Source organism: Callorhinus ursinus, unplaced genomic scaffold (assembly GCF_003265705.2).
Source record: "Callorhinus ursinus isolate GAN/ISIS: 27379988/994484 unplaced genomic scaffold, GSC_fseal_2.0 scaffold8, whole genome shotgun sequence".
Classification (NCBI taxonomy): Eukaryota; Metazoa; Chordata; class Mammalia; order Carnivora; family Otariidae; genus Callorhinus; species Callorhinus ursinus.
In genome coordinates, this window is record NW_027397070.1 from 1583112 (window position 1) to 1595202 (window position 12091).

Genomic DNA, 12091 nt, shown 5'->3' on the forward strand with positions numbered 1-12091 from the left:
CTCGACTAGGAGTTCTTGGATGTCAAGGGCCATACTTTTTTCTTCTTTGCTTGCCAGCACTATGTGTAATATCTAGCACAGAGTATGCCCTAAATGTTCCCTGAATGAAGGAATGTTCTATATTAAATCCCTTCTCTTGCTAAATTTGAAGATTTAGCCTTAGTCCTCATTTTGTGCGTAAACTGTTGGCATATATTTGACAACTCCAGTAGTGACAAGTGCACCAGACCTGTGTTTGAGGGAGGGCTCAGGAGCCACGTGACACTAGGCAAGTGCAGGGATGGCTTACTTCCAGGCTACTGTGTGAGTGAAGTGAGATTCAGTTAAAACCATAAATCATGACTCAAGTGTAACATATTGATGATTGTTATGTTTAAAATTACTCTCTTTCGGGCGCCTGGGTGGCTCAGTCGGTTAAGCATCTGCCTTCGGCTCAGGTCATGATCCCGGGGTCATCGGGCTCCCTGCTCCCCCCCCCCGCCTGCTGCTCCCCACTTGTGCTCTCTCTCCCTCTCTCCCTCTCTGTCAAATAAATAAAATCTTTTAAATAAATAAATAATTAAATTAAATTAAAATAAATAAAAATAAAATTACTCTCTTTCTTAGATGCTTCTAGGCCTACCTCCTGGCTTTCTCCTGAAAGGCTACAGTTAGATAAACGAGATATTACTGCATAGGTGGTATACGGACAGAATGTCCTCCTAGGTCTCTGCATCTGACATGTATTGGGTGCTCATTAGACAATGGTTGAAGGAAGAAACTCATGAATCATAGGTTCCTAATTCTTACTTAAAACCTTGGCTGCCCTTCTGAACCTTCTTCCAGAGCAGGGAACTCAATGGTGTGGTGGTGGAGATAGGCAAAGTAGCCAATGAAACCTATATATGGTTGGTCAGCGCTGGGAGGGGGGGGGAGAGCGCCTTACTCAGGAGATGTCTGCACGCAACACTGAAGGATGAAATGGAGTCCAGGCGTGGTTGAAGCACCCGCTTAGCATGACCTGCGAGGAAGTTATTAAAGACTGAACAAAGTCCTAGAAGCAGCCAAGAGAGAGAGTAATTTTAAACATAATCACCACCAATACATTGCACTTGAGTCATGATTTATGGTTTTCACTGAATCTCACTTCATCCGTGCAGTAGCCTGGAAGTAAAACAGTAACCGCATCTTGCCTAGGTCACACAGGTCTTGAGCCCAGCCTCAAACACAAGTCTGGTGCACTTGTCACTCTATCAGAGTTGCATCAAATATATGCCATAAATCCATGCACACAACTGTGTCTTTTATTACCTGGGGAGCTCTGCAGACTGATCATAAACCGTGGTTACTTCGCATGTATTCTTTTTTTTTTTTTCTTCACATGTATTCTTACCAGGATGTACCGGCGTGTGTATGTGTACTTGGGTGTACAAGAGTTTGAGGCCATCTCTGCTCGCAAGGTAGACACGGCAAATTAAAAAGGGGGTGATGGATGGAGGTAGGCCCGATGCCAGAATCAAGGAAGAGCTATCAGATGACACAGATCAAAACCATAAAGAATGAAACCTGATGAACTAAAGTCAGGCCAGGGGCGCCTGGGTGGCTCAAATGGTTAAGCATCTGCCTTCGGCTCAGGTCATGATCCCAGGGTCCTGGGATGGAGCCCCGCATCGGGCTCCCTGCTCTGTGGGAAGCCTGCTTCTCCCTCTGCTTGCAGCTCCCCCTGCTTGTGCTCTCTCGCTCCCTCTGTCAAATAAATAAAATCTTTAAAAATAAATAAATAAATAAAGTCAGGCCAGCACTCTGAAGCCACTGAGGAAGTAAACACACATCGTCACCCCAGTGGCTTGGGAAGGCCTCACAGTCATACAAGAATTGAGACGTGCAATGGTGACTCTGAGTCACCCAAAGTTATGAAGGCAAGGAGACATATCATTGGTTTTAAAGAGACTATGACAAAGATGATTAGCATAATAGGATCCTAGGGCTTAAAGGGATGCAGCCATCTTGGAAATTATACTTAGATGGAATAATCCTTACACCACACAAGATATGTAACTGTATACCCACATTTGAGGGCACCTCAAGCCTGACAGATCCTAAAATTAGTTTCACCAGTAAATCAACCTACCAGATCATCTGTAAATGACGCAAGAGAAATTACAGATCACATTTAAGACCTCAAGGAGAACCTCCTTCTTGTAACACAAGGCAGTGCCTCCCACCCGTCCCTGATTGTTGCCATGCAGGGCAGACATCCCCATATACAAAGATGAGTCCGAGCCACACACATGGGCACACAAAGCACAGGGGGGTCCCCACACAGACACCCAGGCCTCTGCAACAGTAAAAGCAGGGAGGCTGGGAAGGAAGCTGAGGAGTAAGACGGGCCAGTGGAGAAACCTCGAGAAAAGGGGACATGAGGCTGCCTGGACAAGGTTGATCCAGGGAGCAATTGCACCTGGTACAAAACACCTGCACTTTCACAGCTGCCACTGCTGGGTAATTGCTCCTTAAAATGACAGAAGCTCTGAGCTTCTCCACAGTTGGGGCATGGAAAGGGTCTCCAAGGTTTCAGGCTAGGAGGGCATTTTTCCAAAACAGAGGTACCAGAGGGATGGGGCTATAGCGGATCAGCTTCTCGGTACCTCCAATGTAGCTTTGTTGAATGTACAGATTTAAATGCGCTATTTATGAGACAGAGCAAAAGTCAAGGGAGCCTTCGGCTCAGGTCATGATCCCGGGGTCCTGGGGTCGAGTCCCGCATCGGGCTCCTTGCTCAGCTCAGCAGGGAGCCTGCTTCTCCCTATACCTGTACCCCCCTGCTCATGATCTCCCTCTCCCTCTCTCTCTCGGATAAATAAATAAAATCTTAAAAAAAAAAAAAAAAAAGAAGAATCTAGGCCACAGAAAAACTCATGCGAACGCAATAGGATATTCACCGGAGCATTACCTGTATGAAAGAAAAACTGGAACCGACTTAAGCGGCCACTAACAGAGGACTGATTTGTTACATAATACAGCCTTAAAATTAACATGGAACACCATCAAACTTTTTTTTAAAAAAGTAGATCCCTAAAGAAGTAGATCCCTAAAGAAGTAAAGATCCCTAAAAAAGTAGATCCCTAAGTAGAAAATGTCACTGGTAAATTCTGGGAAAAAAGCAAAAACTGTAGGATTATATATGTATTATGATCCCATTTTTTAAAAACAGAAAAGTCACCCAGGCGCCCTTCTTGAAGGGCGCCTGGGTGACTCAGTCAGTTAAGCATCCGACTCTTGGTCTCAGCTCAGGTCTTGATCTCAGGGTCGTGAGTTCAAGCCCCCACTGGGCTCCACACTGGGCATGGCGCCTGCTAATTAATTAATCAATCAAAAAAACAAAAACACTACACTTCTTGAAGGAAAAAGAAAAAGTTGGGAAGGGCATACAAACTGCTAATGGGGCTCACCGTGGGAAAATGGGGGAAAGGTAAATTGTTCTCTTTGCTGTTTTGCTTGTTTTTGTCTGTTTTTACACTTTGCTACCGTTTGAATTTTCACAGGAAGCATACACGAATGTAAAAACAATAAGAGGGGGCATCTGGTTGGCTCAGTCGGTAGAGCATGCAACTCCTGATCTCAGGATTGTTAAGGTCAAGCCCCACATTGGGGGGCAGAGATTACTTAAAAATAAAATCTTTAAATAATAATAATAAAATAAAAACAACAAGAGTGTGTGTCAGAGGCATTCCCTTCCAGCTCCTTCTGCTGGCTTACTGGACTCACATCCCAGCCTCTGCCCTGGTGCTCCAGCCCACACCTCCTGCCCCGGCCCCACTTACAGATGCAGGCAGCGGCCAGCAGGCGCCCAGCAACATAGGGGGCGAAGCAGCTCGGGAAGATGGGCTGCACCATGTAGTTGGCAAAGGTGATGGCAATGATGGCCTGGCTGGTGGGCTCGATGATGAGGAGTGAGGTCCAGAGTCGGATGAAGGCAAGGAATCCCCCGAAGGCCTCGAGGATGTAGGCATAGCTGGCCCCAGATTTCTTAATGGTGGTGCCCAATTCCGCATAACAAAGGGCCCCAAAAACGGAGAAGAGGCCCCCAACAGCCCAGATGACCAGAGAGAGGCCAAAGGAGGCACTGTACATGAGCACGCCCTTGGGGGAGACAAAGATGCCCGAGCCAATCATGTTCCCCACAATCAGGCACACGCCATTAAGCAGCGAGATCTCCTTCTTCAGCTTTACCTGCTCCGACCCTGGGCTGGCTTCATCGGCGGAGGGGGGAGCATCCCCCTCCTGCTGGGAGGCCACTTCATACTTAATGCCGTCAGCCATGGCGGAGAAGAAGATGGCCGTCACCAGCTTCTTGGCATTGCCTTCTAAGGAAGAAAGATGAAGATATAGATCAGGTGGTTGGCAGTTACATAGGACTCTTGCCCATAGTGGTCAATATGGGCAATGTCCTGCCGCACCCCCTCCCCCCAGCTGAGAGAGCTCTCTCTGGCCTCCCACCTCCCATTAACTTCTTCTCCTGCTGGCTCATTAAAATAACCCCAACTGGAAATTTTTAAGGGAAGGCCCTCACTCGCTAGAGAGAAAGCAGCTGTTTCTCCACATTAGGACGGTGCTGCCCACCAGACTGACAAGAGAGAAAACTAAATCCTGGTTCTACCTGAGTCTGCTGTGATAAAAGGCAAGTTGGCAGTTCCCAGGTATAACCCTCATGATTTGAGTCTGCGTTTTTCAGCCTCACCCCCAAACAGTCTGTCTTCCCTCTAATTTCAGTCTCACCTGTTACCTGCACTGAGCTGCAACGTGAGGAACCAACCTTGCAAGCAGCCTATCTGTGGGTTCTCCTCACAAACCTCTCTGCCCCCCACGAAGGACACGGGCTCTGGCAAACCTAAAGGCTTCGGGAACCTCTTGCTGGAAACCTACAACCCTCCCCCTGCTCAGGGAGCCGCTCTTAACCACCCTTACGTGAAGTCGGCAGCCCTAGCAAAGCCCAAGCAGCCCCACCCCACCCTGGAAGAAAGAAGACGGGTGATTCTCCTTGCTTTTCCTTCCCAGACCTCTTTCCCAGCCCCTAGTATTCCAGGCTTCCTGCTGTCCACTTCCTCACATCAGCATAGCTGCATCACCCAAAAAAGTATGAATGAGAGAAGGGTGATCCAAAGGGGACAGCCCAACCTCGAGGTGATTGGAGGCAGCTGATGACGGCTCCCCACCCAGGAGTTGCAGCTGGAGAGTCGGCACCCAAAGACGCAAAGCCGAGGCTGGGAAGTCACGGAAGCGTCCGCAGGTGCCGGCCCTGCAGAGCAGGGGACTGCTGGGCGCAAGAGAGGGAGGCTGGCCCAGCAAGGGGAGAGGTCTAGAGCCAGAGGCACTGGGGAGAGGAAGTGATTGGCCAGCGCCCCCCCCCCCCCCCGCCCCAGCAGCACAGCGGGTGGGCGAGGTGAGCGGGGCTGGGGGCGGGGGCGAAGTACACTCACTCCCTGGCCCGGGGTTCCAGCAGGTTCCTGCGGTGGCAGTCACAGAGACACAGCCTCTAGGAACTGGGGCCTGACCGCTCCTCCTTTCCAGCCGGCGGTAAAAGGAAAGGCCAGGCAAATGCCTCTGGATTTAAATCAAATCGAGAAGTCAAGATGGGTGGAGGGGGTGAGGGAGGGGGAGAGGAGTGTTAAGCAACTGTCTGGGTCCAAGGTTCACGGGCCCTTCACATCTGCAAAAGGGGCAGCCAGGAGCTCTGGGCTCAGCACTTTCCATGATAAGGCACTCTCTCAGGAATCTCCTTTGTCAGCGCTGCTCCGGGACTGAGGGCCCAGAAGAAAGGACGGTGGCTGGGCGCAATTTCTGCAGCCCCAGGGAGGCTGGCCCTGAGGCAGTTAGCTGAAGACGGGGCGGACGGCTGAGAAGGAATGCACCCTGCCCCCATCCCCCAGGTCCCACCCTAGCACCCCCCCTCCGCCGACAAGAAAGGGAGGTGGCAAGGGTGCCACTAAGGCGTGTTGCTGTGCTGAGATTAGAGGAAGTCTAAGTGCAGTCCCCACGCTTTGTGGCCTCGTGACGGGCGTCCTAAGAGGAAATCTGCACACTTCCCCTCAGAGCAAAGGATGGCTGCCCCCAAATTTGAGCCATGACCCCAAGGCTGAGCCTCAAGCTACTTCCTAGGAAACAAGGTCAAGAAATGAGACTCAAACCCCTGGCTGCATCCCCTCCCTGCTCAGGTGCCCTTTCATCCTCAAAAGAAACCATGAATTCCTATAAACACCTTCCCCACATACAAGTTTAGTCCAATTTCCTAAAAAATATGGAGAAATAAGAATTCATTCGGCTATCCTGGCCAGACAAGCCCAGAACAGAGAAAGTCAAGCATTTTTTGGAAATCACATATTCATCTTCATAGTCTACTTCAATCTGGTTTTCTGGGTCTCTTTTACCAACAGAAATACATCCTATCCATTCTGAAGTTTCTCAGTCCCTTCCCACACTCTTTCTAACCCTCTTTGGTTATTCTACAACCAGAGAACGGAAGATCTAAAAATCCCCAGGCAGGTGGGGGGGCGGTGCTTATCTCTACCCTACGTCTTTGCATTCCAGCCCCTTAAATCTTTTCTTTTTTTAACTGAAAGGAATATCCTGGTGTCAGCCTTCCCAAAGATCATGCTTCTCCCCAGCCATCCTCACAAATATCTGGAAATTCCTCCAGAGGAGACTGTCCTTGTCTTCCGGCTGCCCCCTCCACGCTCCTTTAATGATGGCTGTCTTTTATGGAGCACTTACCCGGTGCCAGACATACTGCTAAGCACCCAAATGCCTGATCTCATCCAAACCTGCCTGCAGCCCCTTAAGGCCGGCACTAAATCACGTGCCAGGGTGCCAAACCAGCGAGGGAGCCAGGAGGCTCTCCAGCAGAGGCCAGGCTCTGAATCGACTCTGCGCTATCTCCCCCCACCTCCCACCCAATCCGACCTGCTCCGACGTGCCCCATCGCCAGGCCTTCCCCTCAGACAGGAAAACACTTCAGATGGCTCCCTCGTGAATTACCTGGGGGAGGGTGTGATTAGATTAAACAGAGAGCCTCTGCCATCCTTCAGCCTGCAGGCTAGGCTAAAGGCTCCAACCAAGCCGGTCCATCTCCTTCCCAGCTGCTCCTCCCCTTTCTCATCCCTTTGCAGGGATGAGAGGCGACCGCAAGTCCTCTTGGCAGCGATGCTATTGCTAGGGTGCCCACTGCTTAGCAAACAAAAACACACGGAAATACATCACCCCGCCTGCCATTTTAAGACCACATTTACTGGCACCAAGGGGTGGGTGGAACATGAAGGAAAGGAATGAAGGGGGGACGAAGGAAGGGGAACCCGTGAGGGAGAGTGGGGAAGAAGTGTGCAGGGTTTAGTCCCCGGCTGGGGAAAAGCGAAGTCCTCCTCCTCAGGGAATCTTCAGACGGAAACCCACGGGGGTGAAATCCACACTCCGGCAGACAGCACACCCTAGCGGCCCCCCCAGGAAGTGCTGTCAGTGGAATCTCCGTAGCCTGCTTCTCAGTCTGCGCATACTGGTCAGGGGAGGCTGCCCTCCAGAGAAAAGATGCCCCCGGGGGGCCTGGGTGGCTCAGATGGTTAAGCGTCTGCCTTCGGCTCAGGTCATGATCCCAGGGTCCTGGGATCGAGTCCCGCATCGGGCTCCCTGCTCCTTGGGAGCCTGTTTCTCCCTCTGCCTCTCTCTCTCTCTCTCTCTCTGTCTCTCATGAATAAATAAATAAAATCTTAAAAAAAATAAATAAATAAAAAGATGCCCCCTCCTTCCTCAACCACCGCTTAGCACCAGCGGCTGTGGGCAGGAAGGCGCCGTCTCCAGCAGCTCACGTTCCTCCCGGAGACTCTGGCTCTCAGGCAATGCTTCCACCATTCAGGCAGCCTGGTACCAGCAGGCTCCCCAAGGGCTCCACCACCCCAGGCTTTACAGGAGAGCCTTGCAGAGTCTGGAACCCCAAGAGATAGCAGCATTCCTGATACACAGCACCCTGTCTTCTTCCTGCCTGAGGAACATTCAACTCTGAGGACCTAGTGCAGGTACCAGGACAACACACTCATCTTGCAGCCTATGGATGAAGTTTCAGTTTCAGGGGTCCAGAGAACCCAGGCACAGGGCCCCGAGTGTGCCATCCCCAGCACAACAGCCAGTGAAGCCCCTGGCCCCAAGCCCACCCATGAATGGCAACACCAAAGCATACTTCCTCCAGGAACCAGCCCACAGTTCAGGGTCTTGGCTGCTCGGTCAGGCTCAAGAGCTAAATGTGAGAAGATACTTTCTCTCCCAGAGACCCCATGTCCTGCCTTCCTAGTTCCAATTGGTCTGTGCTGCCTCCCCTAACAACAGAAACAGAAAACACATACACTGTGGTTCAGCTGGATGCCCCCATCACCCCAAGCTGGAAGCTCAGCTCCTCCCTCCCCAGTTCTCCATTTGTTTTTCTATATTCCACTGTGGCTCCGATAGTCCCTTTAAAAAAAAAAAAAAGTGAAACAAGAAATTGTTTACTCCTGTGGCCAGGGCTCCCATTAGCATAGGGCTGAAGTTTCTGGGCAGAGGGCTCTGCCTGGGGAGGGCTGGGGCCGGGACCGAGAGACAATAGGCTCTTGGGTCTCCAGCGAGCCAGTTTTCAGGACGCTCGCTCCATCCTCCTCCTGCACTTCGCCTCTCACCTATAGTCCCTTCTCTCCCACCTCTTACCTGTCCCGTGACCTTTGGGCAGGTGCGAGGAGGAGGGGCTACCAGCACCGCTGGGGGGCAGGGGAGGGGAAGGTGCTAGGAAGGGAAGCCGGCTAAGGCTCGAGCTGCAGCAGCTGTTGACTCCGAGGAGCAGAAAAGGCAGAGGGTGACGGGGACCGAAACGGAAAACAGGAAAACACATGTGTGACTCTGGCCGGCAGCGGGGAGGGGCCAGGGGATGGGCTGGAGCTGGGACTGCCTGGTCAGACCCAGAGGACCTCGTCGCCTGCCCGCCTCTAGGCACCTTCTCTACCCAAGCTCAGCTCCTCCTGTTCACCGCCTCAGCCTCTGATCTTCCTTGTTGCCCTACGTTTACTGAGCACTTAAGCTCTCCCAGCAACTGGCAGTGCCCTCCTGTTCGCCTGTTCCCCTCATTCCGTCTCCTACTCATCTCCCACTCACATACTCTCCTTCGTCCTGCGGAGGGCGTAGGCTCCATCCTTAGGGCTCTGGAACTCAGCCCCTATGTCAGGCCACACATGCCAAGGAAGACCACTTGTGCGGGTACAGCCAGATGCCCCAGCACAAGCCCACTCACAGCTCAGGTCCCCAGCTGGTTCAGGGGATGTACCCGCCACCAGGTAGGAGCCAGCTCTGGCACCCTGGGCAAGCTAATGAGTTGGCACCCCTTCAAACCAGGATCCTTTAAATATCTGTTGAATGCCGACTTAGAAGAGGCGGAGGAATACCGATTTTCTTGGAATCAAAACGGGAAGCCTCATTCTTCCTATTCAAAATGAGAGTTTATTCTATGACTTCATTACATGTAACTTTCTGAAGTCGTTTCTCGGTGGGCATGTTGAAGTATTTAAATTGCGGACAAGAGCATCAATCTCTCTGGGGGCGGGGGATGGCACCGCACAGTGCATGGGGCATTCGCAGATTTCCAGCTGTAACTCCTGCCTCCCTACAACGACCCACTGGTCAATCTCAGGGCTGCACCCTGCAACTTATACCTGTACCTGAGTGTTGCAAAATTATCCTAGAGACAGACAGCCCAGGTAAGCAGTCGTCAAGGGTTCTGTCTGCGGATGGGAGCCAACTTACCGTTCACCAAGAGACCCAGACAGAAATCGAAGTTCATTGGCACCAAACATCTGAATTACTCCAAGGATCACGTAGTGCCTTTTTACATCCAGGCCACTGCCCGGCTGGCCTGCCCCTTCATTCCCTTCTGGGGTCAGGCCCACGTGGTACATGAGGGAAGTCCTAGGAAGACAGCCCTAACACGGCCCCCTTGGCATTGGCGCCTGCACTGTCACTCCACTCAAGCCACCCTGGCCGCCTCCTTGCTCTTGCCACACAACAGACACGCTCCGGGCTCAGAGCTTTCGCAATTGCTGTTGCCTGGGCCTGCAACATGTTTCCGGGCGGCGGCACTGTTCATCCCTTCACTCACTCCATCGGGGTCTGTGCTTAGAAACCACACTACTAGAGGCCTTCCCTGAGGAGTCTCTGAAGGAGCAAGGTCTTGCCTCTTCATCCATTCACCGTTCTGGACTTCTCTGCAAGGACACCACCACCCAGAGTGCATTTGCTTGTTGGTTGTCACCTCCCTCACTAAAATGCAAGCACCACCAGAGCGCTCACTTTTCACCCTGTGTCCCCAGGGCAGAGCACACCTAGACAGGCAAGAATAAATGAATAAACAATGTTGTTCCTCCTAGACTGATTTCCTGGGTTCTGTGAACGTCCTTGAACTTGCCCTTCTGGGCCACCTATGTGGCCGCTGGTCTGGCTCCTAAACTAAGCAAGGAGTTATGTGGAAATATTTATTCTTTTTGACAGTAATGGGTTGAAGGGAGAGGGCGGGTGTAATTTTCAGTTTGACTGCGAGGCCTAGAATGGTTTGAAATGAGTAATGGGAACACAAAAAAACCCTCATCCCACGCGCTCTCCGGGACCGCTGCTGTCCCACGCCCCGGCTCAGGTGACCGGCCTGAGCAAGGTGCGGCGAGAGCAAGGTGCCACGACCGCCCGGCGGCGAAAGGGCGGACGAGGCAAAGGCAGGCGAGGGCTCAGGTTCACGAGCATGCAGGCGAGTTCAAGAGTAGAACCGCAAACCCTTAAGCGGGACCTCTGACCGGACGCCCTCCCGCAGCTCTTCTCTTTGCGGTGGCCCTGGCCCCACCCCCTCCGCCCCCGCTCAGCGGCAGCCCGACCTCACCTTTGACCCTTTCTCCCACGCTCCCCTCCTCCCCGCCCCGCCAGCCCCCACCGTTCCCTTTATTACCCTCTTTCCCTTGACCTCCGGTTGTTCCGAGTCTGCAGCCCGGAGACCTCGCCTTCCCAAATCCCGACCCAGCCACCGCCCGCCCTCAATGCCCCTCTTAAGAGCTCGGTCGCCCCCGATATCCAGGTCTGGCTGCGGAGGCCAAACCGGGGTCTGCCTTGGGGGACCAGGAGCCCACCCCACCCGGCGTCCGGTCCCTTCCTTCCTTGCACCTGGCGGAGCAGCCCCCGCCCCTCCCCCGGCTCCAGGAAGCCCTGGGGGTGGGGGGGGGCTGTAGACAAAGGGCGCCAGGGTCCGAGAACCCAGGGGTCCCGCAACCCGCTCCCCTGCCCTCTCCTCACTCAGGCACAGCTGCGCTGCCTGAAAGTGACAGCGGATACCCTTAGACGCGCCCTCCTCCCCAGGAACGCTCAGCTTCCTCTTCCCCTCCTCCCAATCCTGCTCGCGCTGGCGGCCCGACGGGGGTCCGCGCGAGAGCCCCAAACCCTGGCAACCCCGCCTCCAGCCCCGAGACGCCCGGCTGAAACTCGGGAGGGACTCTGGACTGCAAAGCCCCGTGGGGGAGGGGGAGGGCGGTGGCGCCTGCCGGGAGCCAGGGGAGGGGTCTCTCGGAAGGGCGTCTCAACTCCCCGCCCCCTCGGGGAGCTGTTGCATCAGCTCCGAGATCCCCAGTTAACGAAAAGTAGTCTCCACCAGGCCGGGAAGGTGACGGGCAGTAGAGCCGCCGCCAGGAGGCAGCACTTAACCAAAAATATCCTGTCTTAGGGTGCCAGAGAGGTTGGAGTCCCCAAAGCATCCTTCATCTGAAGAGTCTGTCAGCGTGGACCCAACAAAAGAGGGAGTTGCTGGGCTCTGGAAACACTTTTTTCACCATGTTTTTAAGGCTTAAAGATGACTTGTGGGGCTCCTGGGTGGCTCAGTAGGTTAAGAGTCCGCCTTCGGCGGGGGTCATGATGCCAGGGTCCTGGGATCGAGCCCCGCATCGGGCTCCCTGCTCTGCGGGAAAACCTGCTTCTCCCTCTCCGACTCCCCCTGCTTGTGTTCCCTCCCTTGCTGTCTCTCTCTGTCAAATAAATAAATAAAATCTTTTTTTTTTAAGATGACTTGTAAATACTA

At 53.1% G+C, this 12091-nt stretch overlaps 1 protein-coding gene across 6 annotated transcripts in view; it reads right to left on the reverse strand.

Annotated features, from left to right (window-relative positions):
- SLC7A7 (solute carrier family 7 member 7) overlaps positions 1 to 9894 on the reverse strand; it is a 29719-nt gene extending 19825 nt beyond the window's left edge. The window contains exons 1-4 of one of the 6 annotated variants that reach the window (XM_025870356.2): positions 8704 to 8854; positions 7015 to 7200; positions 5460 to 5583; positions 3804 to 4343 (exon numbers count right to left, since the gene is read on the reverse strand). In XM_025870356.2, the coding sequence (XP_025726141.1) occupies positions 3804 to 4302 (499 nt within the window). In that variant the 5' untranslated portion in view covers positions 4303 to 4343; positions 5460 to 5583; positions 7015 to 7200; positions 8704 to 8854. Of the gene's footprint in view, positions 1 to 3803; positions 4347 to 5157; positions 5308 to 5459; positions 5584 to 7014; positions 7204 to 8703; positions 8855 to 9789 lie in introns of those variants that run through there. The other 5 variants (XM_025870353.2, XM_025870351.2, XM_025870355.2 and 2 more) reach the window with 5 other exon arrangements.
- Between the last annotated feature and the right edge of the window lie 2197 nt (positions 9895 to 12091).